The 21871-nt window shown below is 35.6% G+C and overlaps 1 protein-coding gene across 1 annotated transcript; it reads left to right on the forward strand.

The window, feature by feature from the left end:
* The first annotated feature begins 1535 nt into the window (after positions 1–1535).
* LOC138341813 (uncharacterized) lies at positions 1536–8718 on the forward strand. The gene is made up of 7 exons (XM_069293692.1): positions 1536–1580; positions 1792–2013; positions 4088–4219; positions 4332–4403; positions 4448–4732; positions 4850–4886; positions 8375–8718. The coding sequence occupies exons 1-7, from the start codon at positions 1536–1538 to the stop codon at positions 8716–8718; spliced, it is 1137 nt and encodes a 378-aa protein (XP_069149793.1).
* Positions 8719–21871: the final 13153 nt, after the last annotated feature.

A 21871-nucleotide genomic window follows, 5' to 3' on the forward strand; every position in this document is an offset into this window, starting at 1 on the left:
AGTGGTTAAGTGTCTCTTTCAAGTTCGTTATTTATTTTCACTAATTTAGAAATAGAAACTCCCCTTTATTGTTTTTACTTTACAAGAAAGTAATTGACCAAACAACACTAATAACACGTTGAAGTTAAGTGTAGACTATTTTCCTCATGGGAACGAGCTAAACCTCACTAGTTGGGTAATTTACTTTACACGATCGCTTTACGTCTTATTTGAGAAGTAAGTTTGAGCGTATCAAATTTTGGCGCCGCTACCGGGGATTATAGCTTTTAGATTAACTTGAACCTATAACTATAGATTAGTTGATATTTTCTTGATTTTACTTTGTTTTATTTTTTTTGATTTCTTTTCATAACTATCCTCCTTGTATGCCAAATACACGGAGAGGAAGAGAACCTTTGTTTCCCTACGATCATGAGTTAGAGCGTACACTGCGCAATATGAATCAAAACTTGGGAGTAAATGACGAGGATCCGAACCAAAACATACCATCTCCGGATGATATTCATGGTCAGATGTTACCCGATTCTCCGGGTGAACATCAACAAAGGGGACAAAATCCTGTTCAACGACCCCAAGCATACTACAGAGGGTATGATAACATAGCAGACTCGGATGGACCACTTGTCTTGCCCCCTATACCCACATGCCACACTTTTGTGGTAACTAGTATCCTGATGCAAATGCTCACTGCGAGAGGTTTTGTTTCAAGGCTACTATACGAGGATCCATATGCCCATATAGCTAAGTTAAGGGCAGTGTGTAAAAGTTTTGTGGGGTGGCCGAATTTGGATGTAGATGTAATAGGTCTGAAAGTGTTTCCTCTCTCAGTGATGGGAGAGGCTGCTATATGGTTCACTGAGGTAACATACAACTCAATCTTCACTTTTACCAAATTAAGAGATGTCTTCTTAGAATGCTACTATCCGGTCTCTAAGAAACTAAACCACAAAGATAGAGTGAACAACTTTGTGGCACTACTAGGAGAATCAGTTAGTAGTTCTTGAGATAGATTTACCTCATTCTTGAGAGGTGTTCCCAATCACCATATAGATGATGAGTCAATGAAGGAATACTTCTACCGGGTACAAAATGATAACAACAAAGCGGTGTTGGACACTATAGCAGGTGAATCTTATGGAGAATACCCCTATGCTGAGTTTGCTGAAAAATTAGAGAAAATCTCTTGGAATAACAAAGCTTGGAGTACTAGGAAGTCTGATACAGGGAGAAACACCTTCGCAGTGCAGTCCACTCACAACCCAGCCACAGATGAGATTCGGCAAGAAATGGCTTAGATGAGGACTCAGCTTTTGTTTGTTCTAAAACATGGCATTGGGGTGCAGAAAAGATAAATGCAGTTAACAACTTGGCTAAACCACCACCTCCAAACGACGAGTGTTATTATGAGGAGGATTCCTATGCAGGAAAAGAACAGATGGGGGGTTTCCGACCAAGTGCCCAAGTCTCTAATAAGAAGAATTGGCGCTAAGGTCAAAACTATGGTAAATACAATCATGAGGTTCATCATGTCCGAGATGGAAACTACAATCGCGACAACAACTTCAGCAGGGGTAACTATGGTAATAGAAACGACAGGAATAAACCCTATGTTCCTCCTTATAATCGTGAAGTTACTCCTAGGGATGGGGGAGGTAGTATGGCGCGAGTTGGGGATATGTTGCACAAAATGATGAGGATGTTCGACACTAGTGACGACACATTAAAGAGTTGAGGTGTGATTTAGCTAGTATTGGGAAAAAAGTTTATACACATGCAATTTCAATTAAACAGATCGAATTGGAAGTGACCCAATTATCTGCGACAGTGAACACACCGCAACCGAGCATGAATGATGCGAAGTCTATGACAATCACTACTCGCGGTAGTAGGCAAAACATTGACCCCCCTATGTCATTTACTGAGGAAAATGTGATAAAGTTTAATGATAATGTGGTAAAGGGAAGTGGTGAAGCGGAGGGAAGTAATGAAAAGTATGTAGAAGTACCTATCAAGGTAAGTCCCATGCCTAGGCCACCACCACCCTTCCCTCAGAGATTAGTGAAAAAGACTGAGGATGGTAAATACCGGTGCTTCATAACAATGTCGAAGCAGCTCTTTATCAATGTCCCTTTTTGAGAAGCTCTAAAACAAAAGCCGGTTATGCCAAATATATGAAAGATATGGTCACCAAGAAAAGATCGGTCACTTTTGAGGATGATGATAGATTGCACCATTGTAGTGCTATTGCTACAAGATTCCTAGTACAAAAGAAAGAACATCTAGGTGCATTCACTATTCCATGTACAGTTGGGTCATTACATTTTGCTAAAGCATTATGTGATCTGGGGGCAAAAATAAATCTCATGCCCATCTCAATTTACAAGAAGTTTGGTTTAGGGGATCCAAAACCCACTGCGATGCGGCTCCAAATGGCCGATCGGACAGTTAAAAGGCCCATAGGGATACTCCATGATGTGCTAGTAAAAGTGGAGTCATTCATCCTTTCGGCTGATTTTGTTATTCATGATTGCGACGTCGATTTTGAAGTGCCTATTATTCTTCGGAGGCCATTCCTTGCTACAGGTTGAGCATTAGTTTATATGGAGAAGGGACAGATGACATTTCTATTGAATAATGATAAAGCGACCTTCAACATTTGTAGGAACATGAGGCAGAGTGGTGAGCTCCAATTGGTATCAGCCATATCCCACAGATAAAAGATGAAGAAGGAGACTGAATAGAAAAATGCAAAACAAGAGTTTATGGTTGGGGATTTGGTGCTTGTAGACAGTTATGGGGTGCCTTGTCTTTCAGTCAAGCTCAAGTCCAAATGGACTGGCCCTTACCTGATTACCAACGTATTACCTCATGGAGCAGTTGAGTTAAAAGTCAAGGAGGGAATGTTGTTTCATAGGAATAGAGATAGAATAAAACTCTATTAAAAGAATAAAGCATCGGCAAATGAAGTGATAGAGGCATACCATCTTGATGAAGTCTGAGTAATCAAGGGTCCCTAGTCGTGGCGCGACATTAAATCGGGCGCTTGTTGGGAGGCAACCCAATACTTATCATTTCTTTTAGTAATGGTAGCATTTTTCTACAAATGGGTTTTAAATTTGAAGGCGCATCACCAAGAAATTCTTTATAAAATTACTCTGCAGCAGTCATTGACGGACACATCGACGGACCGTTGCGCCAACAATGGACCGTTGTGCCTTCGACGGACCATCGTATGCATCCATCGTACTAAGTATGTTTTTCTGTTATTTTGAAACTATTGCATACGCGACGGAACAAACGACGGGTCATCACATCTGCGACTGACCATCGTCGGGGAACCGTCGCGTGATTAATTAGTTATACCCGACCCGACCCGACGGGACCCTTTTTCAAAAATAGTCAGTTTAAACCCCCCCAACCCCTCATTTCACCACATTCCTTCATTATTTCTCTCATCTCCCCTCTCTTTTCAACTTCCACATTCTCTCAACCACCGATCATTGCCCTCTCACAATTCTCCAAAGCACTAAAGTGTTGCCTACTAGTTGAAACTAGTGCTGTGAATGTCTACCTTGCTACCGAGTACTTGTGCATTTGTTTTTCTCCATCTTTAAGGTATGTGTCTCTAAATTTATACTCATTTATTGAGCCTTTTGGTTTACTAGTTAGTATTATGCTTAGTCCCTCTTCGTATGTGTTTTACCTTAGACGATTCTCTCTAACATAGGTTACAAATGTTTGAAATTGCCATTTTTACCACCCTTGACATAGGTGCTTTTGCATTGCTAGTTTCCTAGGTAGTTGGGTTAGACCCATGTAGGTCCAAAACACTACAAGGTTGATGTGGGTTCACATAGACATTGACGTTTATGTTGAATTTGACATTCACGTTTAGCTTCTTGTTGACATTCATGTAAATGTTCACATAGATGTTTACGTTGACAATGACGTTTATATTGATAATGACACTCACATTAACGTTTAGAGTTATGTTTTCATTGACATTGATGTTGACATTAAAATTTAGGTTGACTTTCACGTTGACGTTTATGTTCATACTAACATTCACAATGACATTGACTTTCAGATTTACATTCACGTTGACATTCATGTAGACGTTCACGTTGACTATCACCAAGACAATCACATTCATATTGACATTTATGTTGACCTTGATGTTCACATTGATATTCACGATAATGTTGACATAGATTTTGATGTTACATTGATGCTTACGTTGAAATTGATATTGACGTTAATTTTATTTTCACGTTTAAATTTACGTAGATATTGATGTTTAAATTCACATTTATGTTCATATTGATATTCAGATTTATGTTCATGTTGATGTTCATATTTACGTTGATATTGATGTTGGCATTCACATTGATGTTTATGTTTACGTGATGTTGATGCTTACGTTGATGTTGACATTCACTTTCACAAGCATGTTGAGTTTCACTTTCATATTCAAGTTAACTTTCTTGTTTATGTTATCATATGTGTTCACATTGACATCAATGTTTACATTGACGTTATCGTTCATGTTGACGTTCACATTCATGTTTACATTCATGTTCATGTTCAAGTTCACGATGATGTTCATGTTGACATTGATGTTGATGTTAACATTGATGTCGATGCTTACATTGAAGTTCATGCTGACCTTCACATTGATGTCGCCATTGACATTTACGTTGATGTTGATGTTAGCATTGACCATAATGTTCACGTTCACATTAATCTAACAAAGATGTTTATTTTTTATGTTGTGGAAATTTTATAATTTTGCTTTTTTGAGTTATGTTGTGCATTCTTATATGGTTAGTGTTTATGAAATGATATGTAGCATGTTGAAAAGTTCAACCTTGATATAATTGACTCAGGTAAGGCATGTTGATCTCATGATGTTATTGTGAGAAGGAATTTCCTCACATTGTGACTTTGGAGTCTTATATGTTAAAATAGATGTTTTGAGTCATTGTGTAAATGCCACAATGTAATGTTGATTTGACTAGTAAATAATGTTTATGTTGTATATTATTGGTTGGGCTTCTTGTCTTGAGTCTATCCTGTCCCATTCAAATGATAGTGTCATTCGGGGATGAATGTTCCTATGGGGGGAATAATGTAATACTCTGAAAAGTCAAGACCTAATGTAGATCCTAAAATGTTTTTCCAAATTTTTAGATAATATTTTATGACCTAAAATAATAATTAGAATTCATTCGTTTAGTTTTAGAGCCAACACGTTAAAGGATGTCCATGACATTCAGAAACTAGCCTAATTGAACTAGTTGATGTCTCTATGTTTGGGGATTGTTTCGGAGGGTAAAATGAAGTCTAAAACATGTAACACAACATTAGTTTTGTATAGTGTAGTGTAGATATATAAACGTCTGAAAAAGAAACCCTAAGGACCCCCCAAAAAGTCATTGAGGAGGACCCAACTTGCGCGAGCAGGCCCAAACACGCATTCCAAACGGACCTCAAATTATAAAATGCGTGTTGGCTCCACGACGAGGTGCTTCCTGGAGGTTGTAAAATTGAACTTTTGAGATTAAGTCTTCACATAAACACCAATTTAAGTGAGCACTGTTTTAGGTAATTTAGTTGGTGATTAAATATAGCCTAAGGGTCATTTTAAGTCATTTATCACTCATTCAAACCCAAATTCCCAAAACAAACCCTAAATCTCAAACCTAACTCTTACTTTCTTTCTCCCCAAATCCTTTACTGAAGAAGGAAGAGAGTGTAATTAACAAGCTCAAATTTTCAAGGAATTCACTTCAATTTCGTTGATTAATCTTCATTAAGGTATGAGTTGTTAACAATTTGTATTCATTTCACCAAGAGATCTTCTCAAAATTGATTTCTAAATTACCCAATTCCATGGGGTTTTCCAATTCTAATAGGTTTTCTTCTAAGCTTCAAACTAATGATGAATTTTGATTTACTATGACTAATTGAGTATGATTGTTGGTTAAGTGATGTTAATTGATGCAATTTCATGTTGATAATGTTTCCTTCCCCAATTTACCAAATCTTTTATCAATTATAAATCATGTATGGATTGACTAGGGTATTTTATAGTTGCGATTGGATCTAATTTTTTATCAATTCAAGATAAATCCTAATTCCCCTAACCCTATGTTATGAATTGATTTTAATTAGGGTAGTGATTATGCAATTGACCTAGTTCTTGTGTAAATTACTATTGATTAATGTTATTACACCTATAGATTGGATGAAGTTGGTTTGTTGATGGTAAGACCATGATGACGGATATTGAAGGATATTGAGTAAGTCTTTTTGATCCTATCATTTGCTTCAATTTATGATTAATTGTTATTAAGTCATTATATTGTATTGGAGTATGCCTTGTACTAGGAATAAGAAATTTTTATGATGTTGATTTGAAATTTCTTGACTATGGTTTGTGAGGTGTTGACTAAGATGTATATGTTATAAAGATTTTGAATGATTTACTAATGTGTCTTATCATTAAGCTATATGTAAATGTGCTACCCTCACTTATATGAATTGTAATGAAAGGACTAAACCCATTAAATTCTTATTGTCCAGTGATGATAATGATGAATATATAAGGGTTAGACCCTATGACCTAAAAAATATATGATGATTAATAAAGATATTAAAGACATTTCAAAAGGGACATAGCTTAGCACCAAGTGAAGTTGACAATGGGTGGTTATGACTACCATAGAGGAAAATTCACCCTATTGTTCCATATGTGGTGTTGACTCCCCAATGTGGATACTCATCCAATGGATTCGCATGACAGGAGCTCCCAATAGCCAAGTGGTATGTATAGGGATTATACCTATCTCTTAGTTCTTGAACTATATTTCCCCCATAGGCAGACTAGCTATTAGACCCACCTAGAAACCTACATTTATGTTTGGTTTACTTTGGCCAGTAGACCACGTTCCTTCTGTTTAAGAATTACAAACCCGCATTAGAGATCGCTCTCTTGTGGTCTATGTTGGTTAAGCCAAGTGTTCCCTAAACTAAAATTAAGTAATGAAGTACAAACAAACTTAAGGGACTTAAGATGGTTGACAGTAGGTAAGGTATGTTAATCTACCTATGTCTTGCACTAGTTGGTTTTGAAGGGAACTTTAGAAGGTTGTAGTTATGAATGAATATTCTTAGGATAATATATGATATGTATATGACGAACTTGCTCATTGTCGATATTATATGTTGATTAGTCTCACATATGAATATGTGTTAGTCTATATTGTTAAGGCGTGATAATATGTACTCTTAAATGCCACGCTATGTAAAGTAAGAGGGTGGTCATGTGTTGTGTAGGGTTAATTGATTGAGAAAGGTTCGGGGCTTTATTTGGTCTTTTAACTATTTTACTTTATTGGGGTTCATGGGTAATTGTCTTGCTATGTTTGTGTTATAATTTACTGTTATTTATGCTTGTTGCTTTTAAGACTTGATGGTAGAGTTACTTGACTTTGTATTCAATTATATGATATGCATGTTGACTTGACTAGTTTGGATGTTGTTTGTCTTGTGATATGCATGCCTATCACTTAATGGACATGTCCTATTGTATGGTATTGTTGAATGTGCATAAAGGTTTTTAATAAGAAGTGCATAATTTATGAAATATCCCTTTTCATAGCATGTTTTCATGATATATGTACATATGGTCTCATACTTAGTACAAGTTGTGTACTAACCCCATTTCATCATTTTCCCCAATATTTTAGGTTCCGATCGTTGAAAGACTTTTAATGACGACTTTGTAGTAGGCTTGAAATTCTTAATCATCCAAGTTGGGTAGGTCCTCACTTTTCGAGGGCACTGCCACTATCAAGATATGAAGTTGTTTTTGGTATTAAGACTCTTATGTTTCTTTCCATATCACTTGGATACTAAATGTTCTATGAACTATATCTGGTTTTCTTGTATTGATGTATGGGCTACCCCCAATTTCTATACTCGTATTAGATGGTTATGAGATGAGACGAAAACTTTGAGAGTTCGTTATATTCTATATGTCTATGCACAATTAAAATAGAAGAATATATTTTCATATACGAAGGGTCTATGTATACTCGATATGCCTATGTAAACCTCCACGTAGAAGTAATTAAAAGCTTTAATTTTTGCACACTTTTGACATATGAATGTTCTGTTACAAGCTAAGAGTATAGTCTAAGTCTGAAGAGGATGATGAAGCCAGTTACGTCTACGGGGTATTCCGGATGTGACATTAGCATTGACATACATGTCCACGTTTAAATTGACATTGAATTTGATTGTTACATTGACATCGACATTCACGTTCACATTGATATTCACGTTGATATTTTTATGCACACTCACGTAGTTGTTCACGTTGATGTTAATGTTGATATTGACGTTCACACTAACGTTCAAGTTAACATTTACATTGACGTTCACGTTCACATCAACGTTCATATTGACAATGACATTGATGTTCACATTTACGTAGACATTTACGTTCACATTTACATTCTTGTTGATGCTTATGTTGAAGTTCAAGTTAACCTTCACATTGATATTGACGTTGATGTTAAAGTTGATGTTCGCGTTCATAGTCATGTTAATATTGACATTGATGTTCACATTCATGTTCATGATGACTCTCATGTTGACGTTGACATTGACATTGACATTCACATTAACATTTACGTTTACATTTTATGTTGATGTTCAAATAGACGTTGACGTTGATGTTCACATTGACAATTACATTGACGTTCACATTGATGTTCACATTGACGTTCACATTGACGTTCAATTGATATTGACGTTGATGTTAACGTTGATACTCATGTTAATGTTTATATTGCTGTTGACGTTGATGTTCATGGTCATGATAACATTCATATTGAAGTTTTTGCAAAAGTTGATATTTACATTTATTTTTGTAATAATGTTGACGTTCACAGTATGATCACATTAACGTTGACATTAAAATCGATCTTGACATTCACATTGAAATTTTACGTTCATGTTGACCTTAATGTTCACATAAACATTGGCTTTGGCACTGATGTTAACACTGACTTTTGATGTACAAGTTTACGTTAGCATTTTTATTGACATTGATATTGAAGTTCACGGTGTTGTTTATTATAACATTGACATTTCTATTTCCGTTGACGTTGTTGTTCACGTTTGTGTTAACATTAATGTTCATGTTAAAGTTAATGTTCAAATTGACGTTGACATTCATATTCATGTTTACATTTTTATAGACGCTCACGTTGATGTTCATTTTGATGTTAACATTGACATTGACCTTCACGTTGACGTTTACATTGATGTTCACGTTTACGTTATTTTCACATTGACATTGACGTTGGCATTCACATTCACATTTACATTCACGTTCATGTTCACGTTTACCATTCAAGTTAACATTCTCTTAAACCAATTTCTTAAGGTAGGTATTTCAAGTACTTTTTCAACACTTAAATCTAATTCTTTTCATTTTATTTGTTCAAATATTGTATTATCAAATATAATTTTTTGTTCTGATAAATCTTCAATTTGATAATCTTCCTTGGATATTATTTTTATTTCATCTTCAGACATTATATTTCTCCATCTGTTTCGTTATTATCTATATTAATATTTTCTTCTTCATTGTCAGTTTCTATATCTGATACTTCATATATACTATCGTTTTCACTCAATTCATAGTCTATGTATTCTATCTGCATATATTTGTGATGATCTATAACTATTTCTGCAACTTGTTTTATTTTTGGATTTTTATGTAATTTATAGTCTCAAGCTATGTGTCCTATCTTTCCGCAATTATAACATCTACATTGGGATATTTTTCATTTAGGTCTATATGATCTTTTTATTTTATAGTTTTTTAGATAATACCTTTGTCTTGGTTGTTTATATTTATATTTAGTTTTATTTTTTCTATAATTTTTATATCTTTTGGATTTTTGTTTTTTATTTGTACACCCAAACTGTGGTGCCGTTTTATTTTTACAACATGATAAATTTTTATTTAGTACTTTTTCCATTTTTAATTTTTCTTTTTGGTTCTCTCCTAATTGTGTAAACCATTGAGATATAAATTTTATTCTAGCTCCTAAAGTATCTACCATTCCTTCATTATTCCAATCCTTTATTATTTTTTTACTAAATGGTTCTGGTAATTTTGTAAAATATTGTGTTCTTATTTCTTTTGCTTCGTCTAAATTGTATTTAGCTTTGTAATAATATTTTTGAATGCACAAGTATATTCTTCTATATAACACATTTTATATATAGCTAATTTTGTCATAAGTTGTCTATTTATTATTTTTTCTCTATTTTGTTCTCTTATATCCGTGGTCATATCTACAAATTCACTTCTTATTGCTGATTCATATTTGTCTAGTATATCTATATTTGTTGCTGATGGGGATCCATCCATTTTCTTATCATTCCTAAGAACCTCTACACTTTCTGAGGGTAGATTTTCTATCCATAATTTTGTTGTTCCTACGAATGTTCTTTCTATGTATCTCGGTGTTTTTGTTGTTTCTGTTTTGTTATCTATTAACTCTTTAGATATATTTCCTGTCCATAGTAATATTTCTTTATTTATGTTTGTGACACACTCTACATCAAAGAAATTATATTGTTTACTTATTGGTTTTGGCATACAATTTTTATTTAATCTACTGTTCCATATTGCATTATTTCTATCCGATTGCTGATTACTTTCGGTATAATAAGTTGGTGGTGTCCATCTAGGACTACTTCTAGGACTATTTCTCGGACTATTATCTGGGGTTTTTGTCACGACCCAAATCGGACCGCGACTGGCACCCACACTTACTCTCCTATGTGAGTGAACCAACCAATCTAAACATAATCATTTGGAACATAATAAATAGGAAATAATGCGGAAGACTTAAATTCATTAACAAAATCAATAATCAACTTCCATAACTCAAAACATATCATTATCCCCAAAATAAGGAAGTCATCATCACTAGAACATCTATGATCAAATTACAAAACTAAGAGTATTCTAAGAAGCTAAAACAAGTAAAAGCTAGTCCATGCCGGAACTTCAAGGCATCAAGACATGAAGAGGAGGATCCAGTCCAAGCTACAAGCATTAGCTCACCCTGATATCCGGAGTAATGAAGACTGGCTAGAGTTGCGGTTGAGTTGAAGACGACGGTACGTTTGCTGCACTCCACAATTTACAAAGAAAACAAATACAAGTAGGGGTCAGTACAAACACAAGTACTGAGTAGGTATCATCGTCTAATTCAAAATAGAAAACAGTATATATCAGATAAGATCATAAAATCAACTAATATCCTTAGCATGCAGCAATTACAATTACCATAACCCTTGGTTACAACACCAAGCACATCAATGAGGACTCACGCTTCCTCATCATACTCATTTGGGAATTAGGTTCATTAGATTGAGTATATTAACATCTTTCAAGATTGGTTATCTTTATTCCTCTCATGTTGGTACATGACACTACGCTCCTCATATACTATCCTAGTGTCGGAACGTGACACTCCGTTCCTCATTCTATCCTGGTGTCGGAACGTGACACCCGATCAATATTCTATCCTGGTACCAGAACGTGGCACCCGATCCATATACTATCCTGGTGTCAGAACGTGACACTCCAATCCTCATATACTTTCCTGGTACCGGAACGTGGCACTCAAATCCTCATTCTATCCTGGTGTCGGAACGTGACACCCGATCCATATTCTATCCTGGTACCAGAACGTGGCACCCGATCCCCTAATCTCACTACTTTCGTTCATCACGCCTTCTTTTATCACTAGGGCATCATCATTAACAAAGTAGATTAGGGTTTCTCAAGATTTATGATTCAATTGCTTCATCATGCTTATTTTATCACAATTACATAATCACAATCATTCAAGCATACAATTAAGCATATAGAAGGGTTTACAATACTACCCATACATATCATTCTCTATGAAGAGTTTACTACGTATAGTATAGAAACCATAACCTACCTCCACCGAAGATTAATGATCAAGCAAGCAAATTCCCCAAAGCTTTGTGTTTTCCTCTTCTCGTTCGATCCTCTCTCTCTCTTTCTGTTCTTTTCTTTTTCTTATTCAAACCCTCTTTCTTTTACCGTAATTAGCATATAATTAAGTATAGAAGATGAGAACATTAACCCACTAATTAACTCAAGGTTACCTCTTTTAACCCCCAAGTAAGTAGACTTATTAAAATTAACCCACTAACTTTATAATTAAAGCAGGAATAGTCCAAAACGTCCCTTAAAATAATTACAGAAATTCGACCAAGCCTGGGATTACGCAGCTTGTGACGGGCCATCGTGCCTGCGACGATCCGTCCTGCTGCTCCGTCACAGAGTTCAGAGACTCAATTCTCTGAAGAGTCTGTGACCCTCCTTCCTGCCATTCCGTTACAAAGTTCAGAGAGTCGATTTCAGTACCCAATTTTCAGAATTTCTAAGTGTTTTGAAACAAGACCCCCTCGACGGTCCGTCGTGCCCATGACGGTCCATCGTGGGGTCCGTTGTTTCAGCATGTTTTTCCAGAATCAAAGTCTGCTGCTCAAAACGACTAAACAGGTCGTTATATTAGATACCAATTTACCCATCGTTCGTCCTCGAACGATCATAAGAAGAAAAACAAGGGCGAAAAGAAGTACCTGAATCTGTAAACTGAATGAAGAAAAGAAAATAAAAGATAGTTTAACAGCCATGATAAGAATAACAAAAGAAAATGAAGAAATAGATAAATCAAGAGAAGTAGAAAAAATAAAAGTAGAAGCAAAACAAGAAGTACAACATTTAGAAGAAATAAAAAATACAAGAATAAACGAACTAGAAAAAGAATTTGCAAGATTAAAATTGTTATATGAAAATAAACAAAAAGTAAAACAGATAGAAAAAGAAAAAGAATTAACAAATAAAATAAACGAAATGGAACAAAAATTAAATAAAGATGTTGAGATAAATGAAGTAAATGAAATTGATGAAAATGAAAATGATTAAAAATAAAAAATAAGTGACATAGGTGAGACATATACAGAAATTTTAGAACGGGTGAATAAACCAAAAAAATTAGAAATAAACACAGGAGATATGAATAGACCTAGTACGTCAATAGTTAAAAGCCCAGATAATAGTCCCAGAAATAGTCCTAGAAGTAGTCCTAGATGGACACCACCAACTTATTATACGGAAAGTTATCAGCAATCGGATAGAAAAAAAGCAATTTGGAACAGTAGATTAAATAAAAATTGGATACCAAAACCAATAAGTGAACAATATAATTTCTTAGATTTAGATTGTGTCACAGACATAAATAAAGCAATATTACTATGGACAGGAAATATATCTAAACAGTTAATAGATAACAAAATAGAAACAACAAAAACACCGAGATACATTGAAAGAACATTCATAGGAACAACAAAATTATGGATAGAAAATCTACCCTCAGAAAGTTTAGAAGTACTTAGGAATGATAAGAAAATTGATGAATCCCCATCAGCAACAAATATAGATATACTAGACAAATATGAATCAACAATAAGAAGTGAATTTGGAGGTATGACCACGGATATAAGAGAACAAAATAGAGAAACAATAATAAATATACAATTTATGACAAAATTAGCTATATGTAAAACGTGTTATATAGAAGAATATACTTGTGCATTCAAAGAATATTATTACAAAGCTAAATACAATTTAGACGAAGCAAAAGAAATAAGAAAACAATATTTTACAAAATTACCAAACATTTAGTACAAAAATAATAAAGGATTGGAATAATGAAGGAATGGTAGATACTTTGGGAGCTAGAATAAAATTTCTTTCTCATTGATTTACACAATTATGTGAGAACCAAAAAGAAAAATAAAAAATGGAAAAAGTACTAAATAAAAATTTATCATGTTGTAAAAATTAAATGGCACCACAGTTTGGGTGTACAAATAAAAAACAAAAATCCAAAAGATATAAAAATTATAGAAAAAATAAAACTAAGTATAAATATAAACAACCAAGACGAAGGTATTATGTAAAAAATTATAAAATAAAAAGACCATATAAACCTAAAAGAAAAATATCCCAATGTTCATGTTATAGTTGCGGAAAGATAGGACACATAGCTAGAGACTGTAAATTACCTAAAAATCAAAAAAGAAAAAAAATTGGAGAAATAGTTATAGATGATGACGAATATATGCAGATAGAATAGATAAACTATGAATTAAGTGAAAACGATAGTATATATGAAGTATCAGATATAAAAACTAACAATGAAGAAGAAAATATTAATATAGATAATAACGAAACAGATGGAGAAATATAATGTCTGAAGATGAAATAAAAATAATATCGAAGGAAGATTATAAAAATGAAGAATTATCAGAAAAATAAATTATATTTGATAATACAATATTTGAACAAATAAAAGGAATAGAATTAGATTTAAGTGTTGAAAAAGTACTTGAAATACCTACCCTAAGAAATTGGTTTAAGAGACAAAAAGAAGAGCGGTTTACATAAACATTGATGATGACGTTCACGTTCACATTGACGTTGACGTTTACGTTGACATTTACGTAAACTATGACATTGATATTCACATTGACATTTACATTCACGTTCACATTGATATTAACGTTGCCATTCAAGTTGAAGTTTACGTTAACTTTCATGTTGACATTGACGTAGACGTTAAAATTGTTGTTTATGATTAAGTTGATGTTGACGTTGACCTTGCTATTCACATTCATGTTTACGTTGATGTTCATGTTGATATTAACGTTCACGCTGATGTTGACATGAATATTAACTTTTATATTAACGTTCACATTGACATTTCCACCGACGTTCACATTAATGTTGACATTCACATTTACGTTGACAATGATATTGACATTTATGGTTATGTTAAAGTTAACGATAACATTGATGTTGATGTTCACATTCTTGATAAGTTCACGTTCACGTTCAATTTGATGTTGACATTCATGTAGATGTCGACGTTGACATTGACGTTGATGTTCATATTGACGTTCATATTCACATTGAGTTCACACTGACAATGATATTTATGTTTACTTTTACGTCAACATTTACATTGACATTGATGTTGATCTTGACATTGACGTTCATGTTAATGTTAACAATGACATCGAAATTGACATTCACATTCATCTTCGAGTATACGTCAACATTCATGTTCACATTGACATTTACATTCATGTTGATGTCCATAATGATGTTCATGTTCACGTTCATGTTGCGTTGATGTTAAGTTTAATATTGACGTTCTGTTTGATGTTGACGTTCACGTTCATGATAACATTGATATTCATGTTAATATTAACATTGACATTGATATTCATATTGACGTGACATTAATGTTGACATTCATATTGGTGCTCATGTTTATTTTGATGTTCAAGGTGACGTTTGTGTTTACATTAACAATCACGTTCACATTGATGTTGATGTTCACATTTACGTTCACTTTGATGTGGATGTTTACGTTGTAGATGACATTCACGTTGACATTCATGTTGACGTTCATGTAGAGGTTCATGTAGAAGTTCAAATTGATATTTATGTATACAAATATATTTACGTTAACATTAATGTTTATGTTTTCATTGACATTGACGTTGACATTACCGTTGACAGTGACGTTGACATTGATGTTCACGTTGAAATTAGTATTCAAATTGACATTGTAACACTTTGAAAATCCAAGACGCATTGTAAAGACTAACATAGGTGTCATATCGTCAAAGTAATTTTAGTAAGTCCAAATCTAATGAGTAAAGGTCATTTAGGATGTTTAAGAAACCAAATGTACATGACTTCCAGGAAGTTGATTCAAACGGATGTTAGTATGCTTTATCCTTTTTCACTAACTTTTCAGAGTTGAAAATGTACAAAAAATTGTTAAAAGGTAGATAGTAGGTGTTTCTGTTCATACATGGTTGAAAAGTCTGAGCACGACTTACCAAGGACCAACCAAGGGCCCTTGAGGATGAGCCTTGTAGTTTTATGGTACACTACCTAGAAGTGTGCATTGACGGGACAAAAGATGGCCTGTTTGTGGATCGACGGGCCGTCCACCGCTGTCCCACACTTAGGCTTGTGGATGAGGACCCTTCACCCACACAACCTCTAAACTCATCGACGGTGTGTAGAGGTGCAGGATAATTTCCTTTTGTGGATTAACGGGGCATCGATGGAACCTTCGTCCCACACTTAGACGAATGGACGAAGCCCCTCACTTGCACATTCTTTGACCAAGACGACGGAGTGAAGGATAGATGGGGAGATGTTTGTCGACTCACAGACAGATCGTCGATCAAGTTTTCATCTATGAGGGTCAAGTTTCCTGCCTAAATAGGGGTTAGATGGTTTAAATAGGGGTTAAGGGAGTCTAATAAAATTGATTGAAGACCCAATAGAAACACTCCCCACCCTCATTAACCTAACGACAACTCTGAAATAAACTCTATTCCTTTTCTCTTATTTCTCTCTCTACATGGATTCACCATTGAAGAATACCCTGGATTAGGATCTGGAATCTATAAAAGGGATGAATTCCATATAAAATTTTTGAAAGACGTTAAGGTATGGGTTCAATTAACCTTTCATACTCTTATCTCAATGTGTTCCTTAAAAAATAGATTTCAAAATTTGAGTTTTCTTATGGGTTTCATTCAATTACAAAATTAAAGTTATTTATTGAGTGTTGATTATTTCTCTAGGTTATATTGATTAGATTAACATGTAATTAAACTTGTTTATTGTAATTGTTAATGGTTTGGTTTAAATTGAATAATCTGATCCCCTTTCCAAAACCCTAGGTAGTGAACATTACCTATATTATATAGTGATCATTTACCTGATTTGGTTGTTTATTAGATTACTATTCCTATGGTGTCATTATGATAAAATAAAGATAAATTATAGGCCTATCATGCTAGTTCTTGAGATGTTATTTAGGTTATGAATTATAATGAGAAATAAGCCTATGTATCTTGTCTCACGTTGTGATCTAAAGTTTAATTGTGTGATAGAGATGCAATTGGACTTGTTATTCTACAAGTTATCATTGTGTGATGATGTTACTCCCCAAGTTGGGTTGAATTATCAGTTTACAATAAAACCTTGATGATAGACTATGAGGATGAATTGTTAAGTCTTACAATCTCTGTCATTACTTTTTATTGTGATTAATTGTTGTTAAGTCATGATAATACAATGGAGTATTCCTTATAATAAGATTATAGGGTGGTATGATGTTTAATTTAAATTTCTTGGCTATGTTTGTGAGGTTGATTATGTTGTATAAGATATGAGAAAGGTGAAAACTATCCTTTTGCCTATGAAATGTTAATGCGTTAACCTCATTTATATAAATTGTAATGTAAAGACCTTTTGAGCTACTTGTTATGATGATTATAGAAGGGGTAGACCCTATGGCCTAAATTAAGTTATGATTGATAATTAAAGGCTTACAGACATTTAAAAAGGAACTCTAGCTCCGCACCAAGTGAACTAGATAGAGGAGTTTCCCTTTCCACATCGTGTAGGTAGGAACATTACATTTGTCACATCAAGGTTTACCCCCTAGATGTAACCGCACCGTCGTTCTTATCAAGGGCAAAGACTAGCCTCTTTGTCTAATGTAATTACATTCATAGGTTGAAAAATGCAGCAAAATTTTTAAACATTTACTATCACTACTTGAAGGTTTAAATAGACCTCTACATACACATATTATATATTCATATCGAGTATACATAGACACTTCATCATCACTTTTATTTCTCATACATATATAAGAATATAGAAATAGTCTCAACCATAGTCTCATCTCATACAATCTAAATGAATATCACAATATGGGCATGACACTTAAATCAATTCACCACAACCATGTATAAGTCATATGAAAGTACAATATTCAATTAAAACGTTGAGGAATAATAGAGTCAATAAGTTCATAGCACAATCCAAAACTTGAGGATGACATTTCCCTCCAAAGGTGAGGACCTACCCTACTTGGATGAAAGGAAGAATCCAAGCGGAACCTAAAATCTTTTGAAAAGAAGGAAAATGGGGTTAGTAATCCAAATGTACTAAGTATGATGTAACGACCCGTTTAGTAGTTTTGAGCAATAGACTTCAATTCTGGAAAAACTGGCAGAAGTGACAGACCCCACGACGGAACATCATGGGCACGACAGACTGTCGCAGGGTCTCGTTTCCAAACACTTAGAAAATCTGAAACAGACAGCTTGCGTAATCCCAGTTGGAGTCGGATTTCTGGTTAAGTTTTAAAGGGGCGTTTTGGACTATTCCTGCTCTAATTATATATTTCGTAGGTTTATATTAATAACCCAAATTCTTGGGGGTTGAAAGAGGTAACCCTAAGTTAATTAGTGGGGTATTATTGCCATCTTTTATTCTTAATTATCTACTAATTAGGGTAAAAGAAAGAGGGTTTGAATAAGAAAATTGAAAGAACAAGAAGGGAGAGAGAGAAACGATCAAGAAGAAGAGGAAAAACACCAAGCTTTGAGGATTAACTTGCTTGATTTCAATTCCTCGGTGGAGGTAGGTTATGGTTTTCATGCTATTCGTAGTAAACTCTTAATAGCGAATGATATGTGTTGTAGTATTGTAAACCTTACATATGCTTAATTGTATGCTTGCATGAATGATGTGATTATGTAATTGTGAATAAATGAGCATGGTGAAGCTATTAAATCCCAAACCTTGAAAAGAAACCCTAATCTACTTTGTTAATGATGATGCCTTTGTGTAAAAGAAGGCTTGATGAACGAAAGTGGTGAGATTAGGGGATCGGGTGCCATGTTCTGGTACCAGGATAGAATATGAATCGGGTGTCACGTTCCGACACCAAGATAGAATATGGATCGGGTGCCACGTTCCGGTACCAGGATAGTATATGAGGATCGGAGTGTCACATTCCGACACCAGGATAGAATATGGATCGGGTGCCACGTCCCGGTACAAGGATAGTATATGAGGATCGGAGTGTCACGTTCCGACACCAGGATAGTATATGGATCGGGTGCCACGTTTCGGTACCAGGATAGAATATGGATTGGGTGTCACGTTCTGACACCAGGATAGAATATGGATTGGGTGCCACGTTCCGGTACCAGGATAGTATATGAGGATCAGAGTGTCACGTTCCGTCACCAGGATAGTATATTGAGGAGCGGAGTGTCACGTACCGACACGAGAGGAAGAAAGATAATGAATCTTGAAAGATGTTAATATACTCAATCTAATGAATATAATTCCCAAATGAGTATGGTGTTGAGGCTTGAGCCCTCATGGATGAACTTGATGGTACTTATTGATGATTATAATACTTGTTTTTGCTACATGTTGAGTTTTATAGTTCATTTACGATAATATTGATATATGCTGTTCCCTATTTTGAGTTGGCCGATGATATCTAATCAGTACTCATGTTTTGTACTGACCCCTACTTTTATGTTTTTGTTCTTGTTATTTGTGGAGTGTAGCAAACTTGCCGTCATGTTCGACTCAACAGTAACTCAAGCCAATTTTCGTCACACCGGATCTTCAGGGTGAGCTAACGCTTCTAGCTTGGTCTGGATCTTCTCCTTCATGTCTTGATGCCTTGAACTTCCGGCATGGACTAGCTTCTTATGTATTTTTAGCTTCTTAAAAACTCTTAGAATTAGTAATTTAAAGTAGATGTTCTTGTGATGATGACTTCAAGGTTTTGGGAATAATAGATGTTGAATATTGATAGTTATTGAATTGGTTTTTATTAATGAGTTTAAGTCTTCCGCATTACTTTCTGTTGTTATTGCATTGAAATGTTAAGGTTTAGATTGGTTGGTTCGCTCACATAGAAGGGTAAGTGTGGGTGCCAGTCGCGGCCCAGATTTGGGTCGTGACAAACTTGGTATCAGAGCATTAGGTTCGTTGGTCTCATCACACAAGAACGAGTCTAGTAGAGTCTTAAGGAACGGTAGGGGGATGCCTTTACTTTTCCTCGAGAGGCTATAAGACTTTAGGAAAATTCCATTCTTTCATTCTTTCTTTCGTGCTACTACTTGAGTCCAATTGGTATCTAGGCGATACGAATTGGTATCTGACCATCTTCACTCTCTTTCGCAGATGGTTAGAACTCGAGCAACGACTATGTCAACATCAACACCGGCTAGACAAGAAACAACTGAGCCAGCCACTGGGGCTGTGGCTCGAGGAAGAACAACGGCAAGGGGCCGTGGTAGAGGTCGTGGGAGGACGTCCTCTAGGGGAAGAGGACGAGCACCTAGCCCATCTGATACTAGGGCAGTGACTCCTCCACCGACTGAGTAGGTAATAAGAGAAGGGGAGGATGGGGAAACTGAAAAAGTGCAGGATGAGGGATTGCCACCCCAACCTACCCCAGAGATGATCAATCAGGTTCTCGCCTATCTCAGTGGGTTGTCTGATCAAGGTCAGGTACCTCCAGTGTTTTCTATGGCAACACCTCCAGTTTCAGAGGTACAACATGCGGCTACTATGGCTCCCCGCATGGATGTTCCATTAGGAAAAAGTACATTTCCACGTCTGACTACTGGGCCTATAATGACAAATGATCAGCATGAACTTTTCAGTAAGTTCTTGAAATTGAAACCTCCGGTCTTCAAGGGTGCGGAATCGGAGGATGCTTATGATTTTCTGGTTGACTGTCACGAGCTACTACACAGGATGGGTATAGTAGAACGGTTTGGTGTGGAGTTTGTGACTTATCAGTTTCAAGGGAACGCCAAAATGTGGTGGCGGTCACACATTGAGTGTCAACCAACAGAGGCACCACCTTTGACTTAGGCCTCATTCTCTAGCTTGTTTATGGAGAAGTATATCCCCCGCACTTTGAGGTATAGGAAAAGAGATGAGTTCTTGAGCCTAGAGTAAGGTAGGATGTCGGTCAATGCATATGAGGCTAAGTTTCGTGCATTATCCCGGTATGCCACCCAACTGTGTTTCAGTCCACAAGAGTGGATTCACCGGTTTGTGAAGGGGTTGAGGTCAGAATTGCGGATTTCAGCCTTAGAGATAGCGGCAACGGCAAAATCCTTCCAAGAAGTGGTAGACTTTGTGATAGAAGTGGAAGGAGTGAAACCAGACGACTTCACCACAACATCGACATCAAAAAGGTTTCGAAAGGGAGGTGAGTTTAATGGTTCTTACACTAGAGGACAGGGTTCGGGAAGTTACTCAGTCCGACCAATTCAGTCTTCACTACAGACTGTAGTTGGGGGTCCACCTCCGACCGGTCAACATTTCTCTGAGAGACCTATGCATGAACCCAGAGAGTGCTATAGATGTGGGGAGATTGGACATATTAAGAGATATTGTCCAAAATAGAGTTACAGACCTCCAAATGTTAGAGGTAGAGGTGGTCATGGCAGAGGCCGTTATTCTGGAGGACGTGGTGGTCGAGGAAATGGTGGTCACCAAAACGGCAGAGGTAATGGGCAAACTGTTGCCACTACATTACAACATGGTAGGGGCAACGGACAGACGAACGATAGGGCCCAGTGTTACGCTTTCCCTGGGCGGTCTGAAGCGGAGGCATCTGATGCTGTCATCACAGGTAATCTTCGGGTTTGTAATTGCATGGCTTCTGTATTGTTTGATCCTGGATCCACGTTTTCTTATGTAAATTCCTCATTTGCTAATGGTCTAAATTTACATTGTGAATTTCTTGATATGCCTATTCGTGTTTCTACTCCGGTGGGTGAGTCTGAGGTAGTTGAAAAAGTA

Source organism: Solanum lycopersicum, chromosome 1, assembly GCF_036512215.1.
Source record: "Solanum lycopersicum chromosome 1, SLM_r2.1".
Lineage (NCBI taxonomy): Eukaryota > Viridiplantae > Streptophyta > Magnoliopsida > Solanales > Solanaceae > Solanum > Solanum lycopersicum.